The 14,439-nt window shown below is 39.5% G+C and overlaps 1 protein-coding gene across 1 annotated transcript in view; it reads left to right on the forward strand.

Moving 5' to 3' along the window:
• Positions 1 to 2,922: 2,922 nt before the first annotated feature.
• Positions 2,923 to 14,439, forward strand: part of ABCA4 (ATP binding cassette subfamily A member 4) — a 61,172-nt gene continuing 49,655 nt past the window's right edge. The window contains exons 1-5 of the mRNA XM_071565668.1: positions 2,923 to 2,988; positions 4,944 to 5,037; positions 5,561 to 5,702; positions 7,498 to 7,637; positions 9,739 to 9,866. Of these exons, the coding sequence (XP_071421769.1) occupies positions 2,923 to 2,988; positions 4,944 to 5,037; positions 5,561 to 5,702; positions 7,498 to 7,637; positions 9,739 to 9,866 (570 nt within the window). The remainder of the gene's footprint in view (positions 2,989 to 4,943; positions 5,038 to 5,560; positions 5,703 to 7,497; positions 7,638 to 9,738; positions 9,867 to 14,439) is intronic.

Raw genomic sequence — 14,439 nt, forward strand, 5'->3', positions numbered from 1 at the left:
TGACACCCAGTCCCATCAGACCTCAGAAGCTCAGCAGGGTCAGCCCCGGTTAGTACTTGGATGGGAGACCTCCTGGCAATACCGGGGGCTGCAGGTTCTAGTCCTGAGGACTTCACTGGCACCATCCAAGCTCGCTCGGCTATGGCAGATGAACCTGAGGAGTTAAAGGGTGAGGCCAGTTCTGCACACGCTGTGCCTCACCTAAAAAATCCACTGTGCAGGCTGGAAGGACACACCCACGTGGGGAGAGCCCTTCCCAAATCTTTGTTCGTGAAGCCGAGCCATCATTTCTCTGTGAACCTGCAGTTTGCTGGCATTTTAGAAGTTCCAGAAAATAGAAAATTGAAAATTGGATTATAAGAATGAATTTTTTTTCTCCTCTCCTGGTGTTGTGAAACAGTCACTTTTGTGTTTCACTGTCTGTTCTTTGAGAAGGATGGTCCACAAAAAAATGTGGTAAATTACCTGTAGATCTCCACACATAGATGTTACAAGAACAAACTTCCCAGGCCTTTCACAAGAGAAGTATAGCAACAGCAAGGTCATTAATTTTGTCAGAAAATGTTGTGAGAAGTTATAGGTGACAAAATCAGAAAATTAATGAAGAAAAGGCTGTTTTTATTATCCTTTAAAGATATTTTTGACACTTATTTTTTTGCTCTGGTTTTCATAGGTGTATGGGTCTTTTTCTAATTTTAGAAGAGTGTTAATATCTATGCAATTAAACTTCTTTTCAAGAAACTGAATTACTTTCATTGCCTGTATTCTTTCTAATTGCAGCAGTCTCAAGCCATAACTGATGAGCAGGGTTGCCTCTAAAGAGGGATGATAGATGTCTACCATGACTAATCACTCCAGAAGTTCATCTACCTCCTCAGCCCAAGTGGAGTTCTCCACACATTGTTACTAGGTACTATTTTTATCATGGTTCTACTCCATTAGTTTACTATAGTGTTTTGCTCTACTTAAATTAGTAGAGCTTGAATCTTAACCACACAATTCTATGTTATTTTCTTTAAGTATTGCCCAGATAGAAAGGAAATTTCAGGATTGAAAATTATTTCTTATTTATTCTGTTTATTCCTTCTACAGAATCTGGGACTTATCTGTCCTGTGTCTTCTGACCACATTATTTAAGGGTTTTTTTCCCCCTATTCTTTTGTCTGTGTTCTAATTCATTTATTCTTTTATTCTGTCTTTTAATTTAATTCATTAAATCTGTCTGATTCAGATTGCTAAGCAGCACAAGATTAGCTCACATCTCTGAAGCTGTTCCATTTAGGAAAGCAAGGTTGTTTCCCAGTAGCTCCTAGTGAAGGTTTTATAAACCAGCCAGCCTGGGGAGATATAAGTTTGTCCTTGTTCATCCTAAAATGAGAGATGATCCTAATTCTGATGAGCAATATAGAAACTTACTTTGAATTTTATATATAGATTGGACTTCATGTATTAACGCCAGTGTTGCTTTATTATTTTATCCCCAGTAAGCAGCACAGCCAATTCTAACTATTTGGCCTTAAATACCCTTCTCCAATCTCTTTCATGCCCAGTATGTCAGAAGAGATCTGCGCATTCTTTAATGTCCCTTTTCACCAGGGTTAGTCAGGGCTGATGTCAGCCCTTCCCTAGTGCTGGCCACCTCCTCCCTTGAGGTCAACATTCCTTTTCAATTCATAAAATGTGACCTGAGATGATTTTCTGAAACAATCAAATCATTATTACTGATCTATATCTAATGTTTCTAACTATAGCTTTGTTGACACATTAGGCCAAAATACTCTGGTGTGTTTTCCAAACTTTGTCTCTTAAAATCCAACAAAATCTTCTTCAGTTAGTATGTTTTCCAGAAACAAAGTTCTAGAAGAACAGTGACAAGTGAGACTTAAAAAAAATTACCTAATCCATGAGCAGTTTTGCTTGCGTAGGTTTTGATAGAGCTTTGAGTAATCTCTATCAATAGAGACCCACAGCCCACCCACAAAATCAGTTCTGCTACTTCACATTCTTATAATTAGAGAGTGCTTTCCAACATCTAACTTCCCTTTCCTTTCCCACACTTTCCCAGTTACTAATTATTCATGAAGAAGCAACTCTTCAATCATTTAAATCCCATAAAGCAGCTATAAAGTAAGAAGTTGATATAGGTAGCAAATTTAAATGGATTTTTTAACAGGTCCCTGTACCTCATATTTGAATTGATATGTCCAACTCTCTTTTTCCTTTTGAAGGTAAAAATTCGTGGTGATTATAATGAGTCATGGATCTAAAAACAGAGTATAAAATAGTTTAAATTCTGTTGTATTCCTACTAAAATGTCATAGAAACTGTTGAATTTAAAAGCATAAAAATATGAGATCCTGTATTTTTAATGAAGTGGCAACAAAATGGATTTGCTTTTACAAAATTCATTCCAGACTGTTAATCAGTATATATTTATAGTGTCTGAATGGTAAACCTAATTGGGTCATAATAATGAAACAGTTTTGTATAAACTGATGTCTAGTAGTAAATTCATCTTTTCATTGAATAAATAGTTTGAAAACACAGATTTATTGTATTACACAATGCAACAGTTAACTGCCTTCATTACATACAAGTCCAAGTTAATAGCCGGATTTAATGTTAATGACTTCTTTTTTTCGAAAGAGATGCTTTTCCTCTCTACTGCTTTTTGGTGCTGATAAATGTGTCACAGGAAACAGCCTCCAAATAATGGAAAACCACAATTTTTCATGTATGATAGTGTATCAAGTGCAAAATTAAATGGTGCAGACAATGAAAGGAACCAATCTCTATGATAACATAATCTTATAAATAAGAAGAAAAAGCTGTTATTTTGCTCTAAGATCTGTTTCATCGGTCAGCTGAGAAATGACAAGGCATCCTTTGCTACAGGTTAACCAGAAGTGTTGATGCAGAAGAATGAGCTTCTTTAGACAAGTCAGACTTCTACTCTGGAAGAACTGGATCCTCCGGAAAAGACAAAAAGTAAAGTATTAGTCTTTGGATTTCAGCTTTGGACTGTGCACTCCACTGGATTAAGTGACTGGTACATTTATCAGCATATAAAAACCACTAATCTCTCAAAGAATCAAACATGATCTTCATATGGGCCACATTTCTCTGTGTATGTTGCTGGGATTTCTGACTATTTATCTTGTGGTTCTGCAGGCTTGTGGGCTGCTTTCTGATACTTAAGTGAATTCTGAGACACCTATGTGTCCTCAGGAGAAGGTTCACAGGAAAGAATCAGAGGGCAGACAGCATTTGGTCCGTCCTTACCGCACGACACACTGTGTACCAGCTTGAAAGAAAGCCTCCCTTGTGCTTTAGACTTTAATCCTTTCCAAACTAGTTAGCTCAGACAGAGAGGAATTACCAAATTCAAGTCTGAGGATTTTGTATTTCCTGGTGATGAAGAAAGAATCTACATCTGAGTATTAACAAAGATTAACTCTGCAACAAAGGTGATGACCTGTCTCCCCACATCTTGCCCATCTGAATTTATGGGTGTGTAGTGCTTGTCCCAAATGCCTTACCAAATGGATGGCAATGGGTGTTGATCAGCCCTTGTGGGCCCTGCAGGAAAGTCTGTAACGTTGTGTTTCTGAGCTGTGCACAACAGCTGTCAGGTTTCCTTCCCTAATTGTATCATCTGCCCTTTGCTGCTGGCAAGATTCTGTCTGGCTTTAAAAATATTAGGCAAGCATAACTTCCTAGGTGGTGGTAGGTGGGTTTTTTTGTTTTGTTCTGCTTTACAAAAGAAAGCCTCACAAGAGAAAAAAAATACTAAATAGGAAATTGTTGCCTCTGTAAAGCTTTCTACCCTTTTGCTGTAAGGGTTTGTTCTACTTAACCAAAGCTATTAGACAAAACTATAATGATAAAAACAGGGCTGCTCAAAAAAAACTTTTCTTAATTATGCTCTCTTGTCCAAAACAACATTCACATGTGACACATCCTGTCTTTTGGTTCTGCTGCTACATGCATCATTGTTATGTTTTTGGTACCTAGCTGGAAAGGAAGGAGCAAAGGTAAAGAAGCAAGGAGGGCTTTCCTGTGCATGTGCTACAACCCTGGTGCTGAAGGTACTTGTCCTGACTCTTGTTGGGAGGAGCAAAAAAGTGCCACGTGTCTGGACACAAAAATCCCACTGTTGTTCCTCAGAGCCCAAAGCCTGTGTCACAGGATGAAAGGATTGTAGTTTCAAGCCTCTGCCAAAGCACACAGAGGCAGTAAAACAAACTGAAACACAGGAGGGGAGGAAACAGACTGAAAACCAGGCAGGATGTTGCACTGTGGTATACCAGTGCCCTTGATTTTCTGTCATGACACAGGAGCCAGTGACTGTTCTAAGTGTACTGAAAGATCTAGACAATAAAGTGGCCTTTGGTGGGATCCTCTATGTTATTGACTAAAGTGTATGATTTTAATGTATAAAGTTCTACCTGTATTAGGAAATTAATAATGTTGAAATGAATGATGACAAAAAGAAGCAAAAATAAAGGTCAAAGAGTGTTAAGCTTGGGCTGAAGTCTTTTACCTTTCAGTAAGCACAGTGCACTGACAGCCTGCTAATGAGCCCAGCGCTGTTAGAGTGTGGATACAAACCCCACACTTTTTATGTCTTGTTATCTATTCCTTGTAGAGTCATCCACTACTTGCTGCCTGTTTTTACCTCAGACAGGGTGCTTAGATATTTCCTTAGAAGAGGTGGAGAACCCACTGAGTTAGTGGTACTGCTTCATGGCACTCTGATAAATGCTTGCTCTTTGTAGGTGTCCTGTTCAAATGGTGAAAGAGGCAAAGAATAGCCATGGGCACATGCTGCACTGGGCATTGCTGCTGGGAGAAGAGGCCTCATCCTGTTAGTTGCTTAGTGACTTTATGGTAGTTTATTTCTAACATTTATTTTTAAATTGTGTTGTTCTTTTTTTTTCCAGCTTCGTTTTCTAGTGGAGCTTGTATGGCCTCTGTCATTATTTCTTGCCCTTGTCTGGCTGAGGAAAGCGAATCCCCTGTATCGCCAACACGAATGTAAGAACATTTAAGATGTTATAATGATCTGACTTGTTCTAGGTAGTAGCTAGAAGTTCTTAGACAGAGATACCGGCACCTCTTTGTGGACTATTGTTTTCCAGTGGCAGAAGAACAGACTTTAGTTCAAGTAGCTTAGCTATTTATAGCCATATGTTGTAAGAATTACCAGTGAGGAGGAAAAAAAGTGCTCTAGTTTTCCCATGAGGTCCTTTCTGGTCAGACATACATGAAGTCCTGAGATGCTATCAAGTTTTGAATTTCTGTAATTCTGTTACTAAAAAAGTACTACCTCACTACCTATTAACACCCACACACTCACACAATAGTTCAAAATTTATTCCTGTTGAAAACAGCCTTATTGGTTATACTGATGACTTCTTTCTCCTTGGCAAAAGATAAACCTATAGGATTCCTATCACATTCCTTCTTTAGTGAGCCAACTCATCATGCTATTTAGATTCCCATAGGCCGCATTAGAAAAGACACCTAACAATTTATATTTTGTGTTTCCATACTTTAGGTCACTTCCCAAACAAGGCAATGCCATCGGCAGGAACATTGCCATGGTTACATGGCATCTTCTGTAACATGAACAATCCCTGTTTCCGCAGCCCAACCCATGGAGAGGGTCCAGGAGTAGTGTCCAACTACAAAAATTCCATGTAAGCAGAGTTGTATATATGAGACTGGGTTGCAGCAATACAGGCCTGCTAGGCAATGCTGGTGGCCTGCTCTTGGCACCTGTTGAGTGGGCATCAATTAAAGGATGGAGTATCCTCAGCCTGCTTAGAAAGGTCCCTTAGTGCACCCAGGAATATTTTAAAGAATAGTTCTGTGGTGTGAATGAAAAGGGAAAGGTGAGCATTAAGACACCAGCATGCAAACAGTGGAAGGCAAAAATTTTCAATTCTAGTATATGGGTGTCATGCTAACAATGGTCAGTGAAGTTGAAACAGCTTATGATGAGAGGTTTGGGCCTTTTGAAGGAAGACTTCACTTGTATTAGTCTCTAGGAAGCACATGTTCCTTTAAGAAAATTTATTCTTTCTGTTGTTGACTGCTTACTGAATGTCTGGGGGCAGATCTTTTTGATGTAAGAGCATGAAACCCCTAAGCCTTCTTTTCTCATCACTTGAGTTGTCCCTTCTGAATGAGAGTTCTAATGAAGTAGCAGAAAAGAAAAACCTTCACTGCCACTTCTTATGTGGCACCTGTCTTGGCTGTATCCTTGTGAGACTTTAATCAGCACAGTAACCTTCAGTACTAAGCTTGTCAGCAAAATAGAAGGATGGGAGGTTTCCTGACTGTTATTTAGAAAGAGCTGTGGGAGTGCTTTATTGCATTGTTTGTTATAGCTGAGTCATGAAAGACAGCATAGCAGACAAGGACCCTTAGAGTGAAAACCTATTAGAAAAAATACAAAAAATGCTCCAAGTCTTCCTTTGCAAATCCACTTTGGAGCATCCAGTGGTTAAAATTAATGAGCTATCTATGTCAAGGCCTTTGAAGCACCAGTCATGTGAAAGTCTGTAGCTTGGAGTTAACTTACCACTTGGCCTTTTTTTCCTAGCAAACAGGGTTGAAAAATAGCTGAACAGGTTTGGGGGGGTATAGCCAATCACACAGTGAAGCTAGAGGGTTCTGTTTCCTATACATTGTGGCCTTTCTAGGTTACTTACAGTGCAAACTGTCGCTTTGGCAGTCAGAGTAAATTCAGTGCATTACAGCGGAAATAAATACATTGTGTTTTATGAAAGAATTTGGTCCTTCCCATTTGCTGTTTCCTGTAAGCTAAAATAAGTCATGAGGGTTGACGTATGCAATTCCACATATGGAAAAACATAATACTGTTAAAGAAATATAATGGCCTCCCCTGATAATAAGAATTTTCTATACTTGTTCATAAGCACAGGACCTGATGGCATCTGCATGTTCTAACCCAGAAACAGTAGGTGAACAGCTGCCTGTGACCATTTGTCACTTGTGTTTTCCTGCCACTCCTAGAAGAAATGTTCTGAAGTGACCTAAACACCACCCTTACATTGGAGGGGACTGATGTTAGAGAGGGAGGAAGATTCTGTTTCTGAATGATTCTATGTGCCTTACCTGGCTGAGCAGTGCTGCATGTGCCCAGGGTGCCCCATTCAAATGCTGGAGCTGAGTCTGGGCCAGAACCAGAGCAGATTGGCACCATAACTGTGAGATGTGTGCAGTCTGGGGAAGGTCCTGTCTCCCCAGCAAGATCAGCATGGCTAATATAGGAGAGGCCAACCTTCTGCAACACCAGTAGCCCTCTTGAAGCTTCTGTGGACTTCCAAATTTAACTGAATCTCACACTACCTGAGACTGAGAAAAAAATAACACAGAGAAAGTCAACTTTGCCCTTTTTTTTAACATAAAAGTTTCTCAAGAATCATCAATCTGAAATTATTGTTTGTTCACTATTTCTTTTTACAGCCTTGCAAGGGTATATAAAGATGCTCAGGAACTCTTACTGGAAGCCCCTGAAATCCGCGACCTTGGCAGAATCTGGGAAGAACTGATCATTATGACTCAGTTTATGGAAACAATGAGAACTAATCCTGAAAGAATTGCAGGTAATTGTTTTGTCTATATCCTTTAGACTATATAATTTTTCCTTCTGAGAACTGGATAGTAGTTACTCTGTAGACTGGCAGCATTAAAATGTATTTCATGTGTAGCTGTTACTCTGCTTGCTGTTAGGGTAAGTTAAAACCTGTTCAGTGCTGTAACACTTGGCATTTAAGAGAGGAGAGGGATGATCAACTCCATTCTACAAGCATCTTCCTTAAATAAGAGTAGAAAAAACTCAAAACACAAAAGCATGGATATCTCACCACCCAAAGTAAAACATGTGGCTAAAGAGACTTCATTATTAATTATTACAGTAGAGGCAGAAGCAGTAAGAAAGTGTCACTGGAAGATGCAGAGGAATGGAATGCTGGGAACATCCCTGAACACATACTAGGAGCATAGCCCAGAGAAGTGCTTAGAGGTACCTTGTTACAAGTGTTACCTAAACCAGGTATGGAGCAGTGAAGAAGGAAACACTTTCCCCTTGTTTTGATAAAGAAGGCATTGAACACTTCATATAAAAAGACTGCAAATAGCAAATTGACTGCATTAATTTTTATTTAAAACAACCTTCCACACTTAAAACACAGTCCTGGAGGAAAATAAGAAATGATATAATAATAATTTTTTATTTAATATTTGAAATTTAAGCACAGAATTTGAAAATATATTCCTAAAACTAAAGGCATAAAAAGGGACTGGCTTTGAGAATTGATATGTCCCATTCTCCAAATCCTTTGCCATTTAGCAAATGTCAGAGTTGAGATTGCTCCTTCTTCTGATTCCTTAAACCATATCTAACTCTTGAGACCTTCCTTGTCCCATTCTCCCCCTGCACTGAACCGTTTGATGAGATGTATTCTTAAAATGTGCTTTTTCCTCCATGATGCCTGGGTGCCAGGAAAGGCATCAGTGAGAACGTGAGGGGCAGTCCCCTACTATTGTTTTCAGTGTTCACTGCTTGAATAAATCCATAGAGAAACAATTGAAGAAGTCCTGCTCAGCCCCTGCAGTCTTAGGCCAGAACATGCTTATTGCAGATGGAATTGTGGAAGTTAGTTAGTTGGCAAACTGTGCTAAGACTCTGCTTAACTCCCAGGTTGGAGTTCCCAGCAGTACATTTGTGCATGTTTATGTGGAGATACCTAAAGTTGTGTTCCCGATGCCAGTGGGATACGTGCTGCTCCTGGCAGTTTTTATTCCCTATTCTAAAGACTAGGAGAACTAGTGCTTTTCAAGCATTCTTTACCAGAGTTTCTTAATGCTGTATGAACTACCCTTTAAAAAGACTGTAGTATTCAATGGACATGAGCAACATTAACTTCCCAAGCTTTTGTCTTGGACCATACTGAGGCAGAATTCTCATTAGTATGATTTGTAAGCAAGACAATTTAAAAAGGATTGGCACTGTTTGACTTTTGAAGCAGCAGTACTTTTAATATTGTTCTAGACAGGATTAAGGAAGTTTGGTGACCTCTTACATGTGTTTAATTTAATGTTGATTTGCCTGAAGATTTGCCAGTTTTTAATTTAGTAGTTGTTAAACTAGTATAAAAAGAAGCATAAACTACAATTTCTGCTTCTCCAAGGAAACTGAGTTTTGTGTTGGGGAAGATTCTTAATGGTCACTTCTGTTATGCTAGAGAATAAGATGAACTAGCTAAAATTAATTGGGATAAATTAGTGTAAATGTAAAGGGTTGGCTAAAGTTATTTACACAAGGCCTAGAAGAAAGGACACTAACAACAGTAGTGTACTTGAATCTGAACATTTAAAATAAAACATTAAATTAAAAAAAAAGGCAGACACTTTCAAATGCAGTCAGAGCTGCTTTCAGTGCATCCATCACTGTAGCTCTAGTCTGAAACATCTTTGAGAGATCAGGTTTGCAGAGGCAGAACACTCAGCGTTTTCTGATTATCATTCCCCAACAAAGGATTAAAATGGTTTTGAATGGCAAAAATAATTTTAGACCCTGTTAGTCACTACTCAGTATATGAGCCAAAGTACATTCTTTTTGAAGGTGTAAGCCAGGGTGTGAGTTGTTCTTTAGGTTCCTTTGTTTGGTATCTCACTGATCTGTGCATTCCTTTCTTCATCCAGGAAGAGGAATACGAATTCTAGACATTTTGAAAGATGGGGAGACCCTCACTTCCTTCTTGCTGGAAAATGTTGGCCTCACAGATTTTGTTGTTTACCAGCTTATTAATGCTCAAGTGCGCCCTGAACAGGTGGGTAGAGTTTCACAGTTACCAAGCTGTTTTCTGTGAGGAAAGACTCTCTTGAGTTTTATGTGCAAAGTAGCCTCGGTGAGGGCCTTGGGCCCAGGGCACCTAATGTCGTATGGGTTGTTTGTGCAACTTCTCTCTTTGTTTTTTATAAATCTAGAAGAAGAGATTGTTTGTTTTGTCTTTAAAAAAGCATTTTGAATATGCATTAAATGTAGGTATTTATTCAATGCTGTTGTTGCTTCCAAATAATGAGCATCAAGAAACGATACTGCCAAGCAATGCATCCGTCCCCATGACCGAAGACTTGATTCAAAAGCATAAAGCACCCTTGTGCAACAGTAGTCCTGAGGAATAACAAGAGAGAATTATTGGAGGTTCTTAATTTATTATTCTCTGTCCCAGTGTCAGCAGAGTAATATGGCGGCTTTTTGGCATTGTCTCACATCATGAATAAGTGGGAGTAGAGAAGCAGATGCACTTTCTTAGATTCTGACTGAATAATAGATCCGCTCAGAAAATTCAGAGTGAAAACTACAGGTCAAATCCCTCCTGAAGCAGCTAAGCAGGGGACTGTTTGACCAAGCACAGGCTGTCTCTGCCTCTGCATATACTGGTGCTGGGAGCTGTGTGAGGAATGCTGTACTAATGAATGAATGTTGCTGAATCGGAATTCTGGAACAGTTTCTGCACTGTGTTAGTGTGTGGGTGGAAGCAAGTGAATAACTGAGGCTGAAAGACACAATTCCTTTTTTTCACTGCCACAAAAAACACAAATGCTGGAACTGTGTGTGACCAGAAAGAGGGAGGGCATTCATGCACTTGCATGCACTTCCTTTTTAGCAGCACAAGTTCCAGCTGGTGTAGTCAGTAATCAGATAACTTATCTGCTCTATTCTTGATTAGTACCAGGGAAGCCCAGCCCTCTCCTCACTTTATCATGAAGCAATACCACATGATCATACCAAAGCCACTGTCATTGATATGCACTCCTTATTTTCACACCTCCATATCGGCTGAGATGGTGAAAATTTACTTCCTTACTGCTTGTGACAAGAAGTAAATATATAGATATCTTACCGGGCTTCTCTTTCCCTGTTAGTCTCTGACTTCTTCTTCGCGGCAGATCTGCTGTGTCAGGAGGACTGGGTGCTTCTGTGTTAGTTTCTACTAGCTCCCTAGTGGCATTCATTCATCTGCTGTTGAAACTTCTGCTTGCTGGTGTGTGCAGGACTGAAGTTTTCAACACCACCACTGAAAATATCATTGAAACCTGCTGGTGTCTTTCTGCTGTGTTTTCTGTGCTAAAGCAGAAAGAGATATAGTTCTCTTATGCTGGAAATTGTATGTATGTATGGCCAAACTTCGTGAACGAAGATTTGGGAAGGGCTGTCCCCCACGTGGGTGTGCCCTTCCAGCCTGCGCAGTGGATTTTAGGTGAGGCTCAGCGTGCGCAGAACTGGCCCCACCGTTTAAGTCCTGAGGTTCATCTGCCACAGCCGAGCGAGCTTGGACAGTGCCAGTGAAGTCCTCAGGACTAGAACCTACAGCACCCGGCATTTCCCAGGAGGTCTCCCATCCAAGTACTAATCCGGGGCTGACCCTGCTTAGCTTCCGAGATCTGACGGGATCGGATGTCAGGGAGGCATTTAACTGCCCACGATTGCTGGAAATTAAAGATATCTGAACACTTCTTAGAGAGGAAGCTGAAGGACATCTGCTATTAAATACCACTTTTACTGTCCTGTCTTCTTTTTAGCAGTAATCACAGGAATACAAGATCATTTCACTAGAGCTGATTTACAACTAGGAGGAAAGAAATTGCTGTGAATACTTCCTCCAGGAGAAACTGATGCAGAAAAACTAATCTCAGAATTTTCAAGAGATGGCAAGAGAATTATTTTCAATAGGAACTGAACATTTCATGTGAGAGATAAATTGCTTCATATCTGTAGACCTTCTTGTTAAGCAAGTTTCTTGGGCTAGACTTAGTATGGTTGAAGTAGAAGTTGCAGAGCAATGACTAGATCCTGGATCTATGCTTGGCTTCATCCTGAACTGTGATAGTTCATCTCTAGTTCTTCAAGCTTCTCTGCCCTCTGTTTGCTTGCATATTGCTGTATACCCTTTCCCCCTCACTCTGATGGCACAGAGCTGATGAACCGAAAGCAACTTGTTTACAAAAGCCTGACTGTTGCCAACAGCTGGCTGCAGATCTAGGTCTGAGCCGCCCGGGAGTCAGGAAATGACACACAGAGCTAAAAGCTAAACCTGATCAAACAGCCAACTAGCTGAAAAAATAATTTGGGCTTCGTCTTGCCAGCTTTGGCCAAACAGTGACACATCAATTAAAAAAAAAAGTATTGACGTTTCCCTCTAAAGGCCTGCTTTTTTGAGTCATTCTAAGATAAGGATAAGAGACTGATGTTAAAACACAAAAAGAAGTTCAGGAAAGATTGGCAGCAGCCCACCCTACTGGAAAAATTGGAAGGGTGGAGGTTTAATGTTTTTCTAACCCCATCTGTTCATGAACATTCTTGAAATGCAGTTAGAGTTTGTAAATACCTCTCTTTTTTTGTGTGTGTGGGTTTTTTCTGTGTTTATCCTTCTCAGTGATGTTAATGTCACTGTTTCCTGATTTCACAAGTCAAAGCAAAGTTCCCTGGCTGCATCCCTGTGCAGCTCAGTTTCATTGCAGTTCACACTGCATGATGAGGGTCATGCCAGATCAGGCATATATGGCTAAAAAATGCTCTTATCACACGTCCTTGGGACGTAAATGACTAAACAAATAAGCAAATTCTGTCACTGACATAAACTCAGTTATTTCTGATTCATGTGTTCCAGTCTGAGGGAGGGCAGGGGTGTTTGAATTTGGAGGTTTTAAGCAAGATGGACTGTATTTCCCCTTAGCATTCCTTCTTTTGCATTCTGCCTCTCTCCACACTCTATCTCATGTTAACAATGCCTTTATATGAGTACAGGTGTAGTGATGATAGTGTCTCTCAGTTACTTTAGCTAGAAATTCACATCCCTTTTTTGCATCATAATTCCAATACACAGTCTGTGTGTAATTCAGATGCCTTTTTTATTTCCCAACTGCAGCTCCATAAGCTGGAACTCAGGGCAGCCATAGCAGACAAAATACAATGTGGTACTAGACCTCCCTGCAAATGCCTTTTGTATTCTGGATGCTGACTTTCCACAGCCACACTCACACTTTTGTTGATAGCTTCTGACAGATAAAGCACTTAATGCATAACTCCTCAAGCTTGAATCTATTCTCCAAAACAAATGATTAAGTTTTTTCTCATTCCTCCATGTGTTTAAATATTCTCTTTAGAGATACCACCAAACAAGTCGCAGCTGCAAACTGGAGGAGGTTTGCAGATATAAAATTTTCATGTTTAGAATCTCTTAGGTGAACTTCTTAATTTGCTAAATAAGAAACAAATATGCACCTATGTCTGACCTGGTATGGATGTGATGTGTTTGTTTTTATGTATAAGTCTTAGAGATTGCAATGCTCAGCATATTATTTTTCTAAAGAAAATTTTATTCTGGGTAGATTTTGACAATTTTTTTTCTATGCAGCTTATTAAATTCATTTAGCCTATTGATACTGTATCAGTGTATAGTTCTTTTTATGTGAAGGTCTGTGTTTGTCTCAAGCACAGTAAGCATTTACAGTCATCACGGTGTTCTGAGCTTTTTTTCCTTACAACTTGTACTGTGAAAGGAGATGAATAGAGGATGGGAACATGAGCTTATGAGCAATTTCCAGTGCTACTTTTTATTATATTGCAATGTATTCTGTCCATTATAAAGTAAGTAGGACTTAATCATAGACTACCAAGAGTATTCTATAACAAAAACGTAAATCCCAAGTAAATCTGATTTATATGGAGTTATTCTGCATTTACATTGGTTTAACTATGAACTAATCTGTTTCCAGTGGTTGAACACTAAAGATAAAAATTTGGGCTTTTTCTGTTTCATGTTTATATTAGAAGCAGTAATCAGTAGATGGGTGTGCTTTAATGTAAAATGGCTTTGTAAATCCTGGCTGTATGCCTGTGCACAGTGGTAATGGATAATGGGCTGTGGGAAAGCATTGCAGTGGAATAGTCATCACTATGAAATAAAACACTGAGGGAAATCAAAGCTTGAGATTCAGTGGAATGCAATTGACAGCAAAAATATAACCAAACTAAACATAAAAGGTATAGAGTGACGTAGTGCCATCAGTCAGTCCTGGAACAGTAATTTCCAGCAAGCTGTAGCTATCCCTCCTTAGCCACAAGGATGGGTGGCATGGCCTCAAGTGTGCTTAGATGAGAGAGAGGAAGGGAGAATGATTCACAAGAACTTTTGAAATGAGAGGAAGAATCACTAATGAGAAGAGGAAATATGTGCCTGAAGGCAAGGTGATTGAGCTTAGCATCTAGTGAAGTGATTCAAGAGTTGATGTTTCAGCTGACCACATTTTTCTGACGTTCATTAAAATAATAGCAGAGACTAGGATCAAGGTTACCACTTTTGATAAGTTTTAATTGTTCCTGGGCAATATGAAAGT

This window comes from Pithys albifrons, chromosome 10 (genome assembly GCF_047495875.1).
Source record: "Pithys albifrons albifrons isolate INPA30051 chromosome 10, PitAlb_v1, whole genome shotgun sequence".
Classification (NCBI taxonomy): domain Eukaryota; kingdom Metazoa; phylum Chordata; class Aves; order Passeriformes; family Thamnophilidae; genus Pithys; species Pithys albifrons.